Source organism: Coenobita brevimanus, unplaced genomic scaffold, assembly GCF_032717465.1.
Source record: "Coenobita brevimanus isolate Jiangsu-jjx unplaced genomic scaffold, ASM3271746v2 jjx.HiC_scaffold_2691, whole genome shotgun sequence".
Lineage (NCBI taxonomy): Eukaryota > Metazoa > Arthropoda > Malacostraca > Decapoda > Coenobitidae > Coenobita > Coenobita brevimanus.
The window spans coordinates 58,373-73,641 of NW_027643644.1; the positions used below are offsets into that span (position 1 = coordinate 58,373).

General features: G+C 46.1%; 1 protein-coding gene across 1 annotated transcript in view; it reads right to left on the reverse strand.

The window, feature by feature from the left end:
* Window positions 1–15,269, reverse strand: part of LOC145389996 (high affinity cGMP-specific 3',5'-cyclic phosphodiesterase 9A-like) — a 36,681-nt gene that overhangs the window by 9,871 nt on the left and 11,541 nt on the right. The window contains exon 8 of the mRNA XM_080265090.1: window positions 14,309–14,470. Within this exon, the coding sequence (XP_080121216.1) occupies window positions 14,309–14,470 (162 nt within the window). The remainder of the gene's footprint in view (window positions 1–14,308; window positions 14,471–15,269) is intronic.

Here is a 15,269-nt window from a genome sequence, read left to right on the forward strand (position 1 = left end):
AGGGTAGGGTAGGGTAGGCTGAGGTAGGCTAGTGTAGGGTTGAGAAGAGTAGGGTAGGGTAAACTGAACTGAATAAGTATATACAATAAAATCTGGCGATACAACAACCAGGGTCATATGCCGCCGGACGACAACGAGAATAAAAGCACTCGAAAAGATGAAACACACACACACACACACACACACACACACACACACACACACACACACACACAATACAATTCATAATTAAAACAAGAAAAACACTAAAACACTAAGAACACTAAAACCACTGTATACTAAATTTTACACGGTAGTGCAGCTGCCTACACCAAGCAAAGGTTTCCCCCTCCACCACAACAAGCATCCTCTCCAAGTACCAACAGAAGACTACAATCCCTCTCCTGCCCGGTGCTCAGAGAGGTAACGATGGCGCAAATCCCCAACAGTGGACACCATCAGCAAAAGCCGAAGAGTCAGGGGGACGAAGCATTCCACACAGAAAGTAGGGGGAGAGTCCTCCATTAAAAATCAATGAGAGAACCAGGAATGGCCCATTCGGAGCCAGCATAAAGCCGTCTCCCACCTGCATTCAGACCTCGGCAAATGAAGGGGCCCGTTTACCCACAAATATCACACATTTTGTTGGCCCCCACCGCATCCCACCTACTCTGCCAGTGGGAGCAAACAGTGAGTGGTTAGGTGAATATCACTGAGCGAGGCAGGGGAGAGGTGAGGATGGGCGAGAGGCAGCAGCCTTTGCCAGAGCGTCAGCATGCTCATTGCCCACAATGGTACAAAACCACAAAGCAGTCCCTAGCAAGCACAGCCATTCTAAAACACTGTAGACAACAAAAGAGGATTGGACGGGAAAACACAAAATGGAGATCGGCAGAGTCGCTAAAAACTGTATAACAAACAGGAGGGAAGCTAAATATCAATTTGACTGCGAGTAAAATAGCAGTAAGTTCTGCGATAAAAGTAGATACGATGGGGGGAAGACTCCTACCACGAATGAAATCGGGAAATATAACACCCAAGCCTGTCCCCTCACGGGATTTCAATCCATCAGTACATACGAAAATCGAGACACTGTGAGAGGAAGCATGTTCTAAAAAAATAGCAAAGAGCCGCCTGTGAGGAAAGAAAGGCCCCTCTCTCAGGAAAGTAAACACACGGTTGCACCCCTGAGAGGAGCCAGGGAGCCATCCTTGGTACACGCACAGGACAAACAAGAAAGGTTGGAACATCCACATCCCCCATGGCAGCCTGCACCCTGTACCCAAACGGATGTGGATAGCGAGGATACGGCGAGGCAGACACTCCCTCCGGAACAGAGCCAACAAAATCTTCCTGAACTTTAGCAAAGACGGTGACACTAAGGACACTAGTTTGAGGCACTCCTTCCTCTTGAGGATATGAGGGAAACAAGGTGGCACCAATACGGAAAAATTCCATAATCAGTGAAGGCAACCTACCACGCAAACCAAGATGGTGACCTGCAATACCTGGCTTGTGAAACGGTAGGACAACAGCCCCCCCGCCAAGAAGCAGGAGTGGACGAATCTCTCCAAATTCTATTTATAAGACTCAGGAGGAAGGACACTGCTTCATCATCCAGGTACCTCAGCACTGCATGGGGAATATTATCGACTCCGGAGAAGTGTCATGACAGGGAAAGGGTAGACCAAAGTTTACAACAAGACAAAGGGATGTTGTAAGTCTCTCCGCCCCCAGAACGGATGTCCAACACCTTAATCTCCTCCACCTCCCTAAGCCTGGCAAAAACCGAAGAACGAGTATCCCTACAGGACACCTCAGCGGTAGGATAGGGTAGGGAACGCTAGGGTAGGGTAGGCTGGGGTAGGGTAGTGTAGGGTGGAGAAAAGTAGGTTAGGATGGGTTGGTTTAGGCTAAAGTAGGACAGAATAGGAGAGGGGTAAAATGTGCCTAGTCCAGGAACGAAAAATATATCAGTTATCCATGTAACTAGCGTTTTCTATTTCGGTAGATTATTTTTCTTGTCTGCCTAAAGTATCGTGATGTACGAACAATGAGATTAGATATCGAAACTGTAAGATGCGAATTAGTTACAAAGACGGTATTTTGTTTTGGCTAACGTTACATCGATACGTTCAGCTAAGAGCAACTCGGCAGAACTGAACAGTATATGACGTGCTAGATGAACGCTGTGACCGGAAAATAAATATATATGTATATATACTTCAGCATACAGTAAGCGATTTTATGTTAACTGAAGAGAAGCCACCACAGCTAATGGGTTAAGTTTACACACACACACACACACACACACACACACACACACACACACACACACACACACACGTTGCGAAAAGTTTCACTGACGAAGTGGGTGGTTACTGTCCCCCTTGAGCAAGGGGACTGGTGTGTGCGTGTGTGGTCACAGCCTTGCCCTTAGATCGGACTATATGAGCTCTCAGCTCCCTTCCGGGAGGGTAAAAGCTGACGATCACGACCATCAAGTGATCCTGACCGACCCGGTGAATTACACACACACACACACACACACACGCGCACACACACACACACACACACACACACACACACACACACACACACCATTACTTGCAACTGGCTGGCCTATCATACAGCCATATCCTATATTCATGAAGTACAACACATCTTACATTTATGTAGTATGTAAAAAAAAAAAAAAGATGGTTATATAATACAGAACTGGGAAATATGATGATGATGATGATGATGATGATGATGTGAGGGGAGTAAACAGGGTGAGATGAGGAGAATGAGAGAGATGGATGGACATAACAGTGAATGTATTATGTATATTAACCTGACAAATGCCGAAGTAAGCTGGTAAGGGTGAGGTAATATGGAGCCTGACCCTACCGTGACACCATATAATTATTGATTTATCCACCGATAGATCTATCTATCTATCTATAGCCCGACGCCCTAATCCCGCAAAGAGTGGCCGCAGACAAAACGCCTCCAAGTCGCTCTGTCACCCACCATTTGCCTACCCACCCCCAACTCACCCCCTCATATACCTCTCAACTCCATCCTTCCACCTCATCCTCGGTCTACCCCTCCCTCTCCCTCCCTCCACTTCACCTACATACACCCTCTTCATTCTGTCCTTGACCTCCGTGGCAGGCAGACGTGCTTCCCAGAGCGCTTCATCACACAGTAATTTAACAACTGAGTTGAAACTGATCGGATGCACTACAAAACCAACGTGCCCTGAAATGGCTAGTGCCATGGCCATGAACGAGGGAAGGGAGGCCCCCTTGAGTGACAACGAGGAAGAAATAGATATGGATACCGGGTTTACGGAGGTCATCAGTACAAGAGAGAAGAGAAAGAGGATGATACGCGGCAGCGAGAGGGAAGCGAGTGATGAAGAAGAGGACAGAGACAACAAAAAGGTAAAGAATAAGTCGTGTGGGGTAGATGGAGGTGTTACTATACCATGTGATACGGGGAAGGCAGCTGGAGTGCAGCCGACTACACCACGTGGGTCAGGAGCAATGCCTAGCCAGGACCGTGACGAGGCCACCCCAAGGAATAGAGTGAGGCTTCTCTTCCCCACCAACACTGACCTAAATTATCACCAAAAACTACTCTGGACGGTGAAGCTTGGACTTGCATATCGACGGTTCGAGGTCCTGTTTAAGGAAGGTAGGCAGAGACCTTACGTCACAGTAGGAAGTCAGGAGGCAGTGGAGATGCTGACCACGACTGGTTTTGAGGGTGTGACAGTGCAGGTTCCGGAGGAGAGGGAGAGATGCACCAAGGTTATCGTGTTTAGATATCCCATAATACTATTGCGTGAGCAATAGATCATCTAAAGTAATAATGAAACTTTATCTAGCATTAGTAAGGCCACATTTAGACTACGCAGTACAATTTTGGTGTCCTTACTATAGAATGGATATTAATTCGTTAGAAAATGTACAGAGAAGAATGACAAAAATGATACATGACGTCCGGAACCTGTCATATGAAGACAGACTGAAAAGACTAAGTCTGCATTCGCTAGCGAGGCGTAGAGTAAGGGGAGACTTGAGGTCTGTAATGTGGATGAAGGGTATAAATAAGGGAGATATTAGCAAGGTACTTAAAGTGAGCATACAGGATAGAACTAGAAATAATGGTTTCAAACTAGAAAAATTCCGTTTCAATAAGGAAATAGGTAGAAATTGGTTTGGTAATAGAGTAGTAGACGAATGGAATAAGCTACCTAGTAAAGTAGTTGCTGCCTCTTCCATTGAGAGTTTCAAGCATAGGCTAGATAAGCATATGACTAATAAGGGGTGGATATAGAAAAAAGAAAATCTTATAACCAATACTAATTCATAATTTTTCCTTTTCAGGTTACACTGTGATAGTCTCTATTCTCCTTTCACACTTTCCTGTAAAATGTCCACGCCAGTTTTTCTATACGGCGTAGTGTTCTTTCTGACTTTTTCCTGCCGGCTTCGGCTGGAGGGTTTGGAGGGTGGGGGAGAGCCTTCTTCTTTGCTATCCTTATCTCATTCTAGTAGTTCAGTTACTCTTCTAGGAGCTGCCTAGCATGGGCTAACCGGCCTACTGCAGTTGTCCTCTCTTCTTATGTTCTTATGTTCTAGACCCAGAATTCCTCCTGAACGACCCTAAGTTTATCTGGGCCAAGCGACACATGAACAAGGGACAGGAGAACAACCAAGTGATTGCCCTAATGAAAGGGGACATCCCAAGGCAAGTTTTTATTCCGGGTGCTGGATACAGAAGCTTACGGCCCTATACTGAGGAACCAGCATTTTGCCTTCGCTGCAGCAGGTGGGGACACAGGGCCTGGCGCTGCCAAGAGGACACACGCTGCAGATTCTGCGCTAAGAAGCACGAGTCCAGCGAATGCGGAGAAAAAATCAAGATGGGGACACGTGTCGAACCTCGGTGCTGTAACTGTGGTGGAAACCACAATGCAAGGTCTCCTCTGTGTCCAAAAAGACCAAATTATCTGGCGCGAGAGTCCGAGGGGCAGGAAGAAAGGACAGCAGGGCAGAGGACAAGGGGAGGGAGAGAATCAACGGATGGAAATGGTGAGTTAATCATATACATAAAAGAACTGGGCAGAAAACTAGAAGCACTAGAAAAGAAAGTTAATAAACTTATGAACCCGACAGAAAATGCTGAATACAATAGTGAGAGCACAGACAACATAGTAAACAGCAACAGTGAGAGTGAACACGCCAAAAAGTCTCCAGAGCGTAAAATTGTAATAAGGGGAAAACAGAAAACGCTCAAAACTCACAAGGTTCTGACCAGTGGTGTTGCAGGTATAGGAAGGGTTTTGGAAACGTTCCAGGATGATGAGAAAAAGTGTAAGGTGTTTAAAGGTTGGCTGGAACTGCATAAACATATGGACAAGTTCTCCAAGGAATTAGAGGAAATATCAAATATGGTATTAGAGACACCTATGGATTATGGGTCCCTGCGAACTTAGGGTAATATCTTGGAACGTGAATGGATTGAAAAATAGAATTACAGACCTTCACTATTATATTTTAAATCACTGTATAGATGTGATACTCCTTCAGGAGACGGGGGATAGGGATGGCAATCTGTTTAAACTCGGTGGATATACAAAGTATCAACTTATGGCGGGTGATGGTATACGGGGTGTATCTACATACGTAAGAAATTCCATTCCATCGGAGCTGTTAGAGTGTCCCCACAGGAGTGAAGGTGTGGAGTCAGTTTCCGTCAAAATTTATCTGAGTGAGGGTGTGCTGAACGTAATTAACCTGTATGTTTCTAAAAATTGCTTTGCCGTTAGCTCTCTGCCTGACACTGTTTTTAGTGAAGTGACCTTAGTAGCTGGGGACCTTAATGCTCGTCACAAAGATTTGGAGACAGAGGGAAAGACCAATACTAATGGCGTGAGATTTAGACAGTTTATATTAGATTACCCTGAATCCAAAGTACTGGGGACACAGGAGGCGACACATATCAAGGGAGGGAGATTAGACTACGCTGTGATTCTAAATGGTCAGGGTCTAGAGGGAAAATGTGAAATTGCACCAGACTTGCTAAGTGATCACTTCTCCCTTGTTATCACTATACCACTGGGAAAACGAAAAATCACACATAGCAGAAAACGATTAACACTACCCAAAGATAAAGCTGATTTCTTTATTGATGGTGTGCGGGAATGGTATAGTGGCTATCATCCGAGCAGTGCAGACCAGTTTTACGAAGACCTAGTTAAGGTTATTAACGAATTACTCAATCATAAAAGGCGCGTGAAGAAAAATTGCTCCTACCATACAGACAAATACTATAACAATAAAGAATTAAAACAACTGTCGCAAATGATGAGACTGCAGTTCCGGTCTAGCAGCCGTAGGAGGATCACTGCCGTCTAAGTGAAACTTGGCTAGCGGAGCCCCTAGACTTTCCCAGCTATGCCCGACCAGCGATCTACTGCCACCGTCTACGACCCGTTGAGGGGGGCATCCAGCAGTAGTTCTAGGCCGCCGGGAGTCACGAAGATCACAGGTGCGGTGGTGTGGTTCAACGTGAAGTCTGGGTACGGCTTCATCAAGCGCCGGGACACCGGTGCTGATGTTTTCGTGCACAGACCCGGGATCGTTGCACCTAACCCCCGACACTTTCGGCGCTCTCTTGGCGAGGGTGAGGCTGTGGAGTTTCGGCTTCGTCAGTCACCCAAGGGTCCCGAGGCTACGGATGTCACTGGGCCGGGAGGTGCTGCTGTGCAGGGCTCTGCCCATGCACGGCGGCGCCCCACGGCCCAGAGACGCCAGTCTCGTGATCCTGGGTGTTCTGGGGAGACTAATCTCCTGGTCTCGATGTGCGTCGCTACGGCACAGGCTTTCCGTGGGGGTGACAAGGCTCTGTTGCACGTTCTCCTCCCTCAGATCTTTGAGGAGAACGGGCTACCAAGACTTGTCATCCCCCAGAGCTTTGTCGGAGACGCATATTCAGCCCCTCGTCCAGATCGTCGTCCCCGGCGGCCTCCTGCGCAGCCCAAGTCCCGGCCACCTCCACCTCGGCCCCGCTGTACACCGCGCAAACGGCTGTGCCTGGACGGACCCCTCAACAGGGCGACTGGCTCGTCTGTCTCTCCCCCTACCGACCCGGCACCGATCACGGCCATGAAGCTTGACACCATCACCACCGTTGCTGAGATCCACTCCTTGCCGTCTGCAGCTGAGGGGGAAAGGGCTGCCGTCCCCGTTTCGGCCGACCACCGCGACGTCGAGGGCCCTTCCCCCCCCGTTTCTCCACCTGCTGCTGAGGGAGTGGATCTCACAACTTCCGCCACCGATCCGCCGCCTGCAAGCCCCTCACCTGCCCTTGTTCTGCCATCCTCTGCTGAGTCCGACGATGCTGCGTGTACTCGTGAGCTCCTCGCAGCCAGGCTCGAATGCGGCATAACTCTAGCTCTTAGCCGGGTCCTTCAAGACTCCCCATTAGGCGTTCCACCTCGCCTTAGGGACTCGGGGGAGCTAGAGTTGTACGAGGATATAGATCGCGACTCCGAGTACACCGACATCTCGGACTCTGATGGGCAGACTTGAGGTGCTTTTTTTGCCCAGCAGCTCTTCTGCTTCCTTCCGCCTGCTGCCCCGTCGTGCTCGTCGATCATCGGGCAGCCGTTTTTCACCACCGACCATCGCACCTTCCCCTGCCCCTGCCGCCTTCCCCTCGTCCTTCAGCCTACTGTTCCCGCTTTGCTCTGAATCGAGAGCTTGATTCCGCCTTTTCCCTGATGGGCTCTCTGTTTGCCCGTGCCCCTACATGTGCCGGGCGAATATCAACACACACACACACGATGAGACTGGCTCACAGAAAATGGGTGCAAATGGGTAGGGGTGACGCAAGCAAAGCCGCAATGAAGGAACTGGCCCAGATTTGTAGTCAGGCCAAAAGGGAAGTAAGGGGGGAGTATTGGGAACGCTTCACTAACAGGATAGGCAACAGTAAGAGCATAACCGAAATTTGGAAAGAAGTTAACAAAGTAAGAGGGAGAAAGGTGATAAACGTAGCACACCCACACCCAGAAAAATTAGCTGAAGACTTAATGAAGTTGTGGGCATCTGCGGCGAGCAGTGAATGCCTGCCACACGACGTGAGGGAGGCATTAGAGGCATGGCAGGACAATAGGAGGAGCTTCATTGTTACTGCGTTAAACACCGAAGACATGACAGGCACAGACATAACCAGGGATGAGCTACTGCGTGCAGTTAAAAATGGAAGGTCTACAGCTCCTGGTGAGGATGGAATTAGGTATGAGATAATTAACTGCCTGGCCAGCATGGAGGACGGCCCGCTGTTAGACTTGTATAATATGAGTCTCAGGGAGGGCAGAATACCGAGAGCATGGAAAAAAAGCAAATATCATCCCTGTCCCCAAAGCGACTGGAGGAAACAGACCAGTCTCACTAACATCATGCTTTTCAAAAATGATGGAAAGAATCATGTTAGAGAGAATAATATTCCTCATAGGTGACATGCTTAGTGTGAATCTGTATGGCTTTATGAAAGGTAAAGGGACAAAAGACGCCGTCATTAAGTGCCTTTCTAGCGATACTGACTACTGCAGGGTATTCATTGACCTCAAGGGTGCATTCGATAAGGCCAATGGAGAAGTAATTTTATATGAATTAGCTAGCTTGGGGGTAAGGGGAAGATTGCTGCACTGGGTGGGGGATTATCTCTTTGGGCGGCGGGCCCAGGTGTGGACCCAAGGGACACTCTCCCGGGAAAAGCATCTAGAGCAGTGGTTCCCAAACTTTTTCTGGTCGTTACCCACTTTTCATACATGATCCTTGTCCATGGCCCCCCTTCCCCAACCATAACCCATGACTACAGTGACTGTCTACACTACAGTCCTACACTCATCATGTCCATATAAAAATCACTCTAGCAAATCTTGTAATTTTATTGATTTCATTTGTTATTTTCTCTTTTGTTAAGTATTAATAAAGAAATGTGTATTTTGTCTTAGCTGAATCTTATATAATTACTGAAATGGTACTAAAGGAATAATAAAATGCACATTTTAAAAATCCATACTTAGAGTAATTAAAAATTGCATTATTGCGAAAAACTGATTCAGCAATAAAAAAAAAATCACTGGATTGAAAAAGTGTATTAATCGCACTTGATCTGATCTTTGAATCTTACAATGATAACTTTATAATTCTGAAGTGATATGCTATCATAGTGAGTCATAATTATCTGCCACAACCATGGCCTTCAATTGCCACACACCCACCTCCTCCCAGACCATTTGCTTCTGAACATTCATGCCAGGTTCATTTTTCCTTCATTTGAATCCCCATTCCACTCAGTGTGAAGGGTGTTGTTGCAGATTATCAACAAGCTTCTTGATTCTTGGTTTTGTTTCTGTGTAACCTGTGTAAGTTCTCTCCACTGACTACCTACTCGCTAAACTCCTTCGGTTCAGGTTATGGCCCCCAGTTTGGGAACCACTGATCTAGAGCTTGGTACACCACAGGGAGGAGTCCTAAGCCCATTACTTTTCAATCTTTTAATGAACAAAGTGGCACGTGAAAACCTGGGTTTCGAGGTCAGTGCAGTAATCTATGCCGACGACATCATGATACAGTCCAAAACTTTTGATGTTATGCAAACTGCACTGAACAGGTTCGGCAACCTGATCAAAAGTCTGGGTCTTGTAATTAACGAGAGTAAGACAAAGTTCCAGTGCCGTGCGTTAGAGGAAAAACATTTAGTAATTAATGGCAAAAACATCGAGAGGGTGAGAATTTACAAGTACCTAGGTATGTATGTCGGCTACACAGCAGACTGTAAAGATGCCGAGATGACCCACATAATAACGCAATGCAAGGCACGATTGCAGCCCTTGAGATCAATGGCCTATAGTGGTGCAGGGGTGGGTGTACCAGTACTAAAAATGATGTACCTCACTACTGTCAGATCGGTATTAGAGTACGCAAGCCCAGTCCTCTCTTGCCTTGGTGAAGGAAGGCTGGAAAAACTTGAAAAAATCCAGAATGCCGCAATGAGAATCATACTTAGCTGCCCAAGGAACACCACGATAGATGTCATGAGACTTGAGCTAAATTTGCAGAGTGTAAAAAATAGAATTCAGGAAGACAATGTGGCGGCTGCAATAAGACACATGCGGTCAGAAAGCGGACTGGGACTCCGTAACAGCATCAAAGATGTTGTTAACGGAACCAGAACCTTCTGGAGGCAAGGCAAGAATGGCTATGTGAAAGACCTTGCGAGGAACGTACTCAAATACGAGGTACAAAACTTCTGTGAGGAGATACCGCAGGCACCTAGGCCTCCACCCTGGGAAGAGGAAGAGGTAAAGGTGAGCATATCTCCACTACAGAAAAAGAAAGAATGTTATGCTGTAGGTATGATAAGGACACATGCACAAAACCAAATAAATAAACTCTACAATGAAAACACTGCTCACGTCTACTGCGATGGTTCGGTCAGAGAGGATGGCAGAGCAGGGTGTGGGATCGTAATATTAGATAAAGCAGACAGTGCATGTGTACAGAGCGAAATAAATTTTAGAATAAGCAACAACGTGTCTTCCACTCAGGCAGAGCTATATGCAATATTATACGGCCTCAGGGAGATCACAGGAGGTGAAGGAGACGTGTGCTTCTTCGTAGACAGCCGAGGAGCACTGGAGTCCCTTAAGAGCACAGCACCTGCACTGGCAGACGTAGTCTTCCAGTGTAGAGCTGTCCTGCATCAGCTCAAGCAATCGGGTAGATTCATATCATTCACATGGATACCATCCCATGTTGGAATACCAGGGAACGAAAGAGCTGATGAACTAGCCAAGAGTGCAGCAGAAAAAGAAGACATAGATGTAGTATGCCAACTAACCTTGAAACAGATTAAAACTATAATAAGAACAAAACAAGGTCAAGAGGAAAATCAGAGAATGGAGCAGCAACATTCTAGTAGTGAAATTATGTATCACTATACTAACGTTGCTCTGAGAACCCACTTCACATATGGAAAATATAGAAATAAGTGGAAAGATTCTGTATGCACTAGACTGAGGTTAGGCTATAAATATCTGTGGCAGCTTGGAGTGGATACGCCAGATCATAAAACGTGCTGCAGACTGTGTAATGAACCCAGAGCCCACACCCTGCAACACTATGTACTTCACTGCTCAAAATTAGCGCAGTTTAGAAATCCTGCTGTAGACTCAGTGACCGAACAAGTCGTTTGGATGTTTAATAACGATAAAATAGGAAGTATACTGAATTGTCAAAACATCAAACACATACTTAAGTAGACATTGCTATATTGTGATGTAAGAGGAACTGAACAAAATATCTGAGTAGGGTGAAGAGTACATTATGCTCTTATGTAATATCTCAGAGCAGGGTGAAAAGTACATTATGTTCTTATGTTAGTATGTAATATCTCGGAGTAGGGTGAAGAGTAGCTCAGCGTCCTCATCCTTTTGAGGTGATAATGTAATATATAGATATACCTGTATACGTATATGTATGTATAACTGTTTGTCTCAATAAACTGTCTAAAGTCTAAAAATACACCCTCTTAGTCATTCTTTCATTCTCCATTCTCTCCACATGTCCAAACCACCTCAGTGTATTTCTCCTAATCTTCTCAACCACATCCACATCCACCCAACAACGTTCCTCCACTTCTTCATTCGTCAACCTGTCCCTCCATGTCACTCCACATGCTCCTCTCAAGTAACTCATTTCCACTGCTCTCACTCCTGACTTGTTCCCCTCTTGCAAGGTCCACGCCTCGCTTCCATACGTCAGGGTAGGGATCACAATACTATCATGCAGTGACTTCTTAACTTCCATACTCACCTCCCTATTTCTCATCACTGCTTTCAGTGAACCAACAACCTTCCTTCCCTGCTCTACCCTTTCATGCACTTCATCCCCCAAAGTTCCATCCTTACTCATCACACTACCCAAGTACTTGAATGCACTCACACTCTCCATATCCTCACCAACCAACCTCACTGTACATTCTGTGACTTCATTCCTCTCAAACACCATAACTTTACTTTTGTTTACATTAACTTTCAGCGTCCTCCTCCTACACACTGTCCCAAATTCATTCACCAAACCTTGCAACTCCCATTCATCTTCACTCAACAATACTGTATCATCAGGAAACAGCAACACCGGAATCTTCCAAATCTCACCCTCATTCATTAGAGCCACCCCCACATCCACTGCCCTACCTTGCACCTCCTTCACAACGCCATCCATGTATATATTAAACAGCCATGGAGACATCACACAACCCTGTTTCAGTCCCACATTGAGATCAAAGAACTCACTCAGCTCACCATCCACTCGCACCGTAGCCCTACCTCCTTCGTACATACTCTTCACAGGATTCAACAATTTCCTCTCCACCCCATATATTCTTAATACCTTCCACATACCTTGCCTATCTATTCTGTCATAAGCTATCTCCAAGTCCATGAAGGCAGCATACACTTTCTTTCCCTTCTCTAGATACTTCTCCACTAAACATCTTAGAACAAATATCTGATCTACACACCCTTTTCCCTTCCTAAATCCCCCTTGTTCTTCTCCAACTAGCTCCTCTGTCATATGCCTAACCCTATCAATGAGTATTCTACCATATATTTTACCAGTCACACTAAGAAGGCAAATACCCCTATGGTTACCACATACTTCTCTCTCCCATTTCCTTTGTATAAAGGAACAATTATACCTGATTTCCAGTCCTCTGGAACCCTTCCCTCTTCCCAAGCCAATCTACACAACTTCCATATCCATTCCACAACAATCTCACCCCCATACCTAAGCATTTCACCACACACTTCATCAATCCCTGGGGCCTTTCCCATCTTGATCTTCTTCATTGCTTCCACTACTTCCGCCCTACTGATCTCTTCTTCCCTCCTCTCATCTCTCCTTCTCCCAGCCATTCCCCAACCACTTATACTCGCATTGCTCTCATTCTCTACAGTCAACAAATCCTCAAAGTGCTCCTTCCATCTCCTCAGTTTCTCTCTCTTCTCCACCAACAATCTATTATTCCTATCTTTCACTCCCCTACTATTTCCCCTTTCACACTGCCTTACATTTACCTCCTTCCAAAACAATTTCTTACTCTCCCTCCATTTCACACTCAGATTTCTCCCAAACTCTTCATCCACTTTCTTCTTACTCTCCTTCACCAGTCTCTTAACCTCCCTTCTCCTGCTCACATATACCTCTCTCTTCTCTCTCTCATCTTCTTCCCTACCTCTACTCGCCAACCATTCACCATATGCCTTCTTCTTTTGTTCCACAGCTCGTTTCACCTCATCATTCCACCATGCTGTCCCTTGCACACCCTTGCATCTCCTCCTCACTCCACAAACCACCTCACACGCTGCGCCTATCTCTTCCGTGAATATCTTACATACGTCTTCCACCCCTTCCATCTGCTCTAGCTCATACCTTCCCAATCTTTCTTCCACTATGCTCTTATACTCTGCCATTTTCTCACTATCTTGCAATTTCTCCACTCTTCTCACAGGAGCTGCTTCCTCCTGTCTTCCCCTTCGTCTCCTCAACCACTTTCTTTGCAGCTCTACCTTGGCCATCACTAAGTGATGGTCTGAGACTCCATTCCCCCACCCTCTCCACACTCTTGCATCCAACATTTGTCTTCTCATTCGCTCATCCACACACACGTAGTCTATCATTGCTTTTCGTTCAACAAGTTCACCATCCATCCTCCTCATTACTCTCCATGTATACCGGTGGATCATCTTATGACGAAAGTAGGTGTTGGCTATTGCCAACCCCTTACAATAATAATAATAATAATAATAATAATAATAATAATAATAAAAGACAATAGATTCAAACAGAAAAGACTGGAATAGAACCATCATCATCATCAACATCATAAGAACAACAGAAAGTAAATCTCTCTCTCTCTCTCACTAGCCTTGCTAAAATGCTTCAAAGAGTGGCAGAAGCACAACACCAAAGAAGACACACTGACATGAAGGTTTGCATATTTAACTCCCTCTTACATCTCTCTCTGTCTTTCTATCTATCCCTTTCTCTCTCTATCTATCTACCAATCTGTCTACCTCACCTCAAGCTCCGGCAGAACCTTCCCTAGTGCTTCAAAGAGAGGCAGGAGCACAAAACCAATGAAGGAGCACTGAAATGAATGTCTGTATATTCTCTCTCTCTCTCTCTCTCTTAGGCCTCTCTCTGTCTATCTCTCTCTCTCACACTCTATCTATCTATCAATCTATTTACCTCACCTCAAGCTCCGGCAGAACCTTCCCTAGTGCTTCAAAGAGAGGCAGGAGCACAAAACCAATGAAGGAGCACTGAGATGATGGTTTTGTTACTTTGTCCCTATCCATAAACGGAGAGACAGGCAGCCCTTCCAACTTCTCGAGGTCACTTTGGTTGAAGAATTCCTGTTGAAAGAATGGCAATATAAGTATCAGTGTTTTTAGAAGCTATTACAAGTTTCTGTTTATCTATCTATCTATAGCCAGACGCCTTAATCCTGTAAGGGGTCGCCACAAAAAATTGCTTCCATGTTGCCCTGTCCTCTTCCATTTTATTGCCCTCCCCCAAACTTACACTCCCCCCTCTCATATACCCCTCTACTCCACCCCACCATCTCATCCTCAGTCTCCCCCTTCCTCTTCCCCCCTCCACTTCACACACACACTCTCCTTGTTAGTCTCTTAGTCTCCATCCCCCAACTTACACTGCCCCCTCTCATATACCCCTCTACTACATCCCTCCATCTCATCCTCGGTCTCCCCTTCCTTTCCCCCCCTCAACCTCACTCACATACTCTCCTAGTTAGTCTCTTACTTAGTAAAAGGATCTTAAGATGGTCTGGCCAAGAGGTGTGAATGAGGAATGAATGACAAAGAAAGTGTATGTGAGAGTGGTGCAGGGGAGAGAGGGAGACCAAGGATGAGATGGAGGTGTTGATATAGTCCTCATTACCAACACAACATAGTACAGTACAGAGTATCTAGTACCAGTATATGGAATGAGGTCACGGAGTGTTACCTCAGGGATAATAGACTGAATAGGGAGGCTGCCAGAGACTGAGCAGCATGGATAGCCACTAAGAGGTGACCAAGGCCGATGCATGTAAGCACGCTGAGGCAGGCTGCCAGAGATCAAGCAGCATGGAGAGCTGCCATTAGGTGACCAAGGCTGACGAATGCATGTTGGGGCCTTTATAAATGATAT